General features: G+C 40.8%; 1 protein-coding gene across 1 annotated transcript; it reads left to right on the top strand.

The window, feature by feature from the left end:
• The first annotated feature begins 277 nt into the window (after positions 1-277).
• LOC115688393 (phosphate transporter PHO1) lies at positions 278-7,441 on the top strand. The gene is made up of 15 exons (XM_056319924.1): positions 278-547; positions 1,937-2,030; positions 2,160-2,403; positions 3,628-3,973; positions 4,383-4,431; positions 4,661-4,732; positions 4,903-5,032; positions 5,210-5,330; positions 5,441-5,690; positions 5,857-5,961; positions 6,143-6,187; positions 6,294-6,446; positions 6,540-6,818; positions 7,005-7,141; positions 7,252-7,441. Exons 1-15 carry the CDS (start codon positions 291-293, stop codon positions 7,337-7,339), a joined length of 2,370 nt encoding a protein of 789 aa, XP_056175899.1. The 5' UTR covers positions 278-290; the 3' UTR covers positions 7,340-7,441.
• The last annotated feature ends 321 nt before the right edge of the window (positions 7,442-7,762 follow it).

Raw genomic sequence — 7,762 nt, forward strand, 5'->3', positions numbered from 1 at the left:
ACCATATACTTTAGTGGTGTTTTCCACTGTTTACTCCCATTACCATAAGCAAAATTTTCCACTAATTCATGATGAAATAAAATAAAAACAATGAATGAGAAAATCAAAAGAATGTTCCATTACCAACAAGCAACCCCTCTCTCTCTCTATCACACACATCTTTTTTCTCTACACGACTCTTTGCTTTGTGTGTATATAAGCCTCCCGATCACATCCCTCTCACACCTTTAAGCTCGTCCTCTTCTTCTTTTTCTCCTCAGGACTTGTCTCTCTCTACTGAGCTTCTTGAAATGGTGAAGTTCTCAAAGGAGCTCGAGGCTCAGCTCATCCCAGAATGGAAGGACGCCTTCGTCAACTACTGGCAACTCAAGAAGCACGTCAAGAAGATCAAGCTCTCGAGAAAACCAAAGCAACCTCAGCAAGTCGACCGTGACTTCGGCCTGTCCATTTTCGACCCCATTCGTTCCATGGTCAAGAAAGTTGCCGGCAAGTTCCGGAAGTCAGCTAGCAGCACGGATATTATGCAGGTACGTAGACGAGCATGCATGTTTTGGACACGGAAATTCTTCTCATCCATGATATTCTCTTCCAAATCGAAACTGCTAAGGTTCAAGCAAAAAAGGGTTGCATGAAAACATAAAGCGCGACAAGTTTCGAGTAATGCTAGGTATACTAAAACGAGCGGTAAGCATGTCGGTCTTGATATACATCCCTAGAGTTATTGGCGAATCTTGTGTTTAGCATTTCGAACAAGAGTTTTATGGGTGATCTTGAGTTGTCGGTCTGTCTTCCATTCTTTTCGGTGTCTGGTTGTGTTGCGTGCTCGCGGTCATACGGGAGAGAGAAAAGGGAAGCTTATTCGGTCATTTTCGGGCAAAAGTTCAGGGGTGTGTCCACAAATCCTAAATCGACACCGCTGTTTGCCTTCTTTTCGGGTACTTTGGTCTTTCAGGGTCTCCTTTTTACGTAACTTTGATCCCACGGACCTCTCTCTCTCTCTCTCTCTCTCTCTCTTCTGGGGATGAAGAAGAAACCCAAAGAATTACTTGCACCTGGCGAGTCGCGAACCACGTAAAATTCCATTTGCCTTTTGTCCTTGTGAGTCCAAATTCAATTCCACTAAGATGGTGCTGATCGCTGGAAAAATTAGCTGGGGAGCGCCCCATTAGCGAAAGTGACTGAGAAGGAAGCACTACTGAAAAGGTGGCCCTTAAGTATGTTTAATTTAAACTATATACTATACACCCACACCCACACACCCATTTGTATTAGCTATAGTTGTTTTTTCAATAGGTTGACGACAGCCAGTGTCCTATTCAACGTGATGTTAGAATTAATTAAGGACTAATTATTACTAAAACCGTTATGGGTTCCTCTTTTCGCTGCCCAATAAAGTTAATTTGGTTTTTGCATCCGCATATTTTATCTAGTTTAATAAAAGAAAATTCTTGATTAAGGATACCGGGTTGGCGACTGCGCCGGCAAATAAAAAGATTAAAGCTGTCTAAGCAAATTTCCTTTTATAGTTTTATCAAATCCAAATTCTGATTCTTCTCAATTAGACTCCAAGAATATCGTGACCTTATTTTTGGAAAATCCATTTTTCTTCGCTCATAACCATGATAGAATTAAACAAAAAAAAAAAATTTTGGTACCTTTCTGTATACCTTCCACGAGTTTTGTGAGTGTAACTTTTTTTGCACTTCCTTCAAAATCGTGAATATCCCTCGTAAGTGCATAGGAAACGTTTCTAAGATCTACATGTTCACGATTCAATTGTGAGGGAGTAACAGAAAGAGTGCGAGGCTTGCCCCGACGAAAGAATTACAAATAAAGACACCCTTTTATTAATTAATTAATTTATTTATTTACACATGAAAAAAGTGAGTAGGATGAAGAGCTTCAACCTAAATTTTCTACAGAAGAAGAGCACGAGGGACATGGAGGACGGAGAGGAAGAAGAAGAAGAAGAAGCGGAGCACGAAGTCTACGAGAACGAGCTTGTTCAGTTGTTTTCTGAAGAAGATGAGGTAACTTCTGAAAGGGATAACATCACTTACTTAGTAGATTAATCTGTCAATTGTTAAACAACAATTATGAAACAAATAATTATTATAATAGTTACATGCTGTCTAATGAGTAATATCTCGTTAAATTAGGTTAACGTATTTTTCGAGCAACTGAACGAGGAGCTGAACAAGGTGAACTGGTTCTACCAGTCGAGAGAGGATGAGTTTCTCGAGAGAGGAGATGCGCTCAACAAGCAGCTCCAGATCCTGCTGGACCTCAAGCAGATCCTCGCCGACCGGCGCCAGAAGAATTCCCAGTCATTCAGGGGGGCGAGCGGCGGGGCTTCTCTGCGCTCCTCGTGGCCATCCTCGACTCGAACATCCAGTTTTTCAGGTGACTCTTCTGATGCTTGATCGGTACTTTCTCGTAGAAATTCATGATATTGGCTAGCCAACTCAGCAAGAATGATTATGGTCGGACATAGTGTTGAACACAGATGAAACTGCAAAGGGATGGTCAAAATTGAACTAAAAACGGTTTTGTGTTGCTGACATGTGACGTGCATTTTAGTTATCTTTGGACATCGCAATTAAGTTACAAATCATAAATTACTTGCTTATCGCTTTCCTCTTCATGACTCGCAATTCATGAGGACAAGAAAGCCAAAAATCTCACGTATTAGTCATGGTGATCATATGATATTGTTGTCGGGATAAATCTGGACCGATAATTTTTCATGAGAAATACTAAATATAAGTTTACGGTGACAAAGGCATAAAATATTCCCTTTACGCGATATATGATTTTCAAAACCCTATTAATTATCATCACAAATCGCGAAATTTCTTTTCCAGGAACATTTTTAATTATTAAATTTTAATGGGATACACTCAAGGTCCATCACGTTGATAGGGATACCCTAAATTCAACGATTTAGATGAATTTGAGATCCTCCACATGCAATGTTTATATATCTGAACATGGTTTGACACCTTTGACCTTTTTTTCTACGCCAAAGTTTGACAGCTATGATTAAAGAGATAGGTCCGAACGATTCATCAGAAAAGGAACTGTCAGCAAATGTACATCGTCGAATTTCGGCAAAAAATCTGAAGCATATAGGCCCGCTTCATCTCCATTATTAAATATTATAAGTCCACATGAGCTTCACATGATTTAATGATCGAGATGAAGCGAACTTACATGTACCGAGTGCATGCAAACACTCTCTCAGAATTCCAAGTGCTATGCTGACTTCAGCGTTTAATCTTATATACCCAGTTGCGTGACCAAACCATACACTAAAAACCCAACAGGTGATGGGCTTTTTCATCTTACTCTTTGTTCGGAAAGTGACCCAGCAATGTGGAAAATAACATATCATCAATCAACTCAATACTTTAGCTTTGTGACCAAAAAGATAATGACCATAGAAACTTCAACATTAAATCATAGTGTTAAGGTGATAAATCGACTCAATTTATTAAGTTAATCAAAGGTTTCATCGGCTCAATTAGTGTTAGGGTGCTCGCGATCTAAACAGATGCTATGTACATGTCTAAGCAAAATATTTATATGTTAGTAAATCGAAATCTTTTGTATGTCATCTTGCCACAGAGGCCCCAACGGAGTTGCTCGAGACCCCCACGGAGACCTCAGAGACGGACGACGTGATTGCCGCGTTCGAGAGGAACGGGGTGAGTTTCGTGGGGGCCGCGGCGAGGTTGAAGACGAAGAGCAACGGGAAGCCGAAGATGACGATGAGGATCGACATCCCGGCCACGACGCCGACCCGGATGATAACCGCCGTGACGTCGATGCTGTGGGAGGACCTAGTGAACAACCCAAGGAAAGATGGGCCGGCGGATTTCATCAACAGGAAGAAGGTACAGTACGCTGAGAAGATGATTAGGGGAGCTTTTGTGGAGCTGTACAAAGGCCTTGGTCTGCTGAAAACTTACAGGTAACACTATAGCTGTACTAAGATCATTTTGCGGAATACCACGACAGAATCCTATAAATAAAATTTGAACAGGATATAAATTAATTAAATGTCAACTTATTTATCTGTCATAATATTTAGTTGATTAATTAATAACTCTGCAATTAGTATTGGTATCCTTGGCATTCCTCCAAAAAATATAACTTATAGCGCCAAGAATTAATTTGTTTTTAATTAATATTAACAAGGCTATCACAAGATAGCTTGCCCAATTGGAGAATGTTGCATTTATATATATATATATATATATATATATATATATATATATATATATATGTATGTATCTACGTATGTATGTGTAGGACTCCATTTAATTGTTTTGAATATGTTATGGGCACAAGGCCTGATATAAATTTGCTATTTTTGGCAGCTCCTTGAATATGATGGCTTTTACGAAGATACTCAAGAAATTCGACAAGGTAAGGCCCGAGCTAAAAACTTTTTGGGACTGAAATATTTTCTTAATTTTAATCGTGTTTACTGCTTTGCAAAATGAGTGCATAAGAATTGTCTAAATATTTTTATTGATGATAATAAACATTTTTTGTTAGCACTTTTTTTAAATAATTTATATGATAAAAATCAGAAAAAAAAAATTTCGAAAGGAGATTAAACTAAAGCTTAGGTTTTTTCTTTTTGGATGAGCAGGTGGCAAAGAGACAGGCATCGACAAGTTATCTAAAAGAAGTGAAGAAATCTCATTTCATAAGTTCAGACAAGGTATGTGCATTCGACTTTCCATGATGTTGTTATATTCTGTACATATTCTAAATCGAATTTATGACAAGATGCGCGAATGGGTGGAGATTAGTATTATTAAATTTGACTTTCGATTAAGGTGATTTTTGGAAAATTGTACGAAGATGACGTGCTTTGATTTGATAATTAAGGTGGTGAGGCTAATGGACGAAGTGGAGTCCATCTTCACAAAGCACTTCGCCAACAACGAAAGGAAAAAGGCGATGAAGTTCTTGAAGCCTCAGCATAACAAAGAGTCTCACATGATCACCTTCTTTGTTGGTAAAGAATTAATTAATATTGTTACGATCATACACCATTAGAAAAATATTAATATCACGATGCTAATTTGTAAATCAAACCCTTTTAACCCTTTTAAGTAAAATGAATGTATGCTTTTTTTTTTGCCATGCCAATTTGAATTGAAATTTGACTAATTTTACCTTTTTGGGGTTGCAGGTTTGTTCACCGGTTCATTTGTGACATTATTTAGCATATACGCGATTTTGGCGCACATAGCTGGTATTTTCAACCCCAGCACGGACATGGGCTACATGGAAACTGTCTACCCTGTCTTCAGGTGTGATTAATATTTTAATGTATTGGATCTTTCGATTTTCTGTAATTACAATGCTAATTTGTCTTAATACGATTGATCTCATGCTCTTTTGTTCCCTTTTCTTGGGGCAGTGTCTTCACATTGTTGAGCTTGCACCTGTTCATGTACGGGTGCAACCTGTTCCTGTGGAAGGGCACGAGGATCAACCACAACTTCATATTCGAGTTCTCGTCGAGCACCGCCCTCAAGTACCGCGACGCCTTCCTCATGTGCACCACCATCATGACCACCGTGGTCGGCGCCATGATCCTCCACCTCCTCCTGCGGGCCAATGGCTTCTCGCCTAGCCAAGTCGACGCCATACCGGGAGTCCTGCTTCTGGTTAGCATTCGGCTTCTTACTCTCAATGCCCATAATTTATTTCCCCTCTAGAAAATCAGTTAGGTTAATAAATCTTGTGCTATACTAATTTCGTGTTGTGAGGATTAGGTAACTAGCTATATAGTGGCCATTAGTGATCTTATGCGTTTTATGCAAATGTTTACAGATTTCCTTCGCCGTGCTGGTTTGCCCGATTGACATATTCTACCGCTCGACTCGGTTTTGCTTCATTCGCATTATGCGCAACATAGTTTTCTCTCCATTTTATAAGGTACATAATGTATTGGCCTCTTTTGTTATTAAAGTTTTTTACTTCTTTCACACTTGGAAGTTATGTTAAATGGGGTTCAATTAGCCAAAAATGAAGAATTTGAGCGACAACACCGCCTCATGGCTGCACTATAATCTACTTTGACAATGTCTAAATGAGTTTCCCAACTCGTTGAGTGCAGGTTCTGATGGTTGACTTTTTTATGGCTGATCAACTCACTAGCCAGGTAACAATTTCAAGAATTGATCATCGCGAACGATTCTATATTTAGCCGACCGAATGATGCGAAATATGCAGATTCATCATCTGAATCATCTTCTTACTGGTTGCAGATACCATTGTTGAGGCACATGGAGTCCACGGCTTGCTACTTCTTGGCCGGAAGTTTCAAGACGCACCAGTTCGAAACATGCAAATCGGGAAGGCTTTACAGAGAACTTGCGTACGTCATTTCGTTCTTGCCTTATTACTGGCGTGCCATGCAGGTAATCAATATTTTAGATCCTTTTAAGTTAGCTAACTAAGATCTGTATGTTGCAACTTCTGTGGCAACCCTTCTGATCGCTTCCTTTGAACAGTGCGCCAGGAGGTGGTTCGACGACTGTGACACGATCCATCTGGCCAACATGGGGAAGTACATGTCGGCAATGGTGGCAGCCGGGGCAAGGATCACGTACGCGAGGCAACCCGACCACCTGTGGTTCGGTGTCGTCCTGGTGACCTCCGTCATCGCCACCATGTATCAGCTGTACTGGGATTTTGTTAGGGATTGGGGGTTTCTCAACCCCAAATCGAGAAACCCGTGGTTGAGAGACGAGTTGGTTCTCAAGCGTAAGAGCATCTATTACATCTCCATCGTAAGCCACTCTCTCTCTCTCTCTCTCTCTCTCTCTCTCTTAGGGTTTTCTTTTTCTCCTTAACAATTAGGGCATGGATAACGAAATTGATCAAGTCAAGAGGCCTCGCTGTAAGCACCCGCATTGCGTATCTCTGTTCATTTTCTCTAAAAGTTTCTAATGGAGAAAATGCAAATGTATTTGCAGGCCTTGAATGTAGTTTTGAGGGTTGCATGGGTGGAGACGGTGACAGGGTTTCGCCCTGGAGCGGTGGAGTCGAGGTTGCTGGAATTCTTCTTGGCTTCTCTGGAAGTCATTCGACGTGGTCATTGGAATTTTTACAGGTAAACGATCTCTCTTCGACGTGGCCTTCAAGAACTATTACGCTCTTTTCATGGAAAGAAAGGTACTGAATTCGGCTTCCGAACTTGCGTTCGCTGTTTCCCTCGTGCAGACTGGAGAACGAACACTTGAACAACGTGGGAAATTTCAGAGCAGTGAAGGCGGTGCCGCTTCCGTTCCGCGAAATGGAGTCCGACTGATGGGATACTCTCGCCATCATCCTCTTGGAGCTGAATTGCCGGATCGTGTAGAGGGATCGATCCTTGACGGTTAGCATAATGCATCAAGCCACCATATGATCAAATGGTGAAGAACTGACGCATCAAGAGTGGCGATTAATCTCACGCTGCCACTAATTAATCGGACAGACTTCGATCAAGAAGCGAGTCGCAAAGGCGCTTTCCCGAGTGCGAGGAGGAAGGAGGGGAGTGTTAATCTGGTAATGTATAGATGACTCTTGAGCTTTGAATTGGGTCAACAATGGCCCAAGTTTCATGTTGTTGTTGTGAAGTACAGCATTGTTTCTTTCAATGACTTTCACCGTTGTCTGAAGGATCCAAGCTTTTATTAGTCGAAGGGGCAACTTGCAAAGCCAAGATCCTCATATGCTTATTGTTACCTTC

Source organism: Syzygium oleosum, unplaced genomic scaffold (assembly GCF_021117445.2).
Source record: "Syzygium oleosum isolate NSW1041296 unplaced genomic scaffold, Sole_v2.1 Sole_v2.01, whole genome shotgun sequence".
Lineage (NCBI taxonomy): Eukaryota > Viridiplantae > Streptophyta > Magnoliopsida > Myrtales > Myrtaceae > Syzygium > Syzygium oleosum.

Bases quoted from the DNA above. Each gene is read 5' to 3' on its own strand.
- LOC115688393 (XM_056319924.1), top strand. From the start codon at position 291: ATGGTGAAGTTCTCAAAGGAGCTCGAGGCTCAGCTCATCCCAGAATGG. The intron at 2,404-3,627 runs GTGACTCTTCTG...ATCTTGCCACAG, and splicing joins TCGAACATCCAGTTTTTCAG to AGGCCCCAACGGAGTTGCTC. The intron at 5,033-5,209 runs GTAAAGAATTAA...TTGGGGTTGCAG, and splicing joins CATGATCACCTTCTTTGTTG to GTTTGTTCACCGGTTCATTT.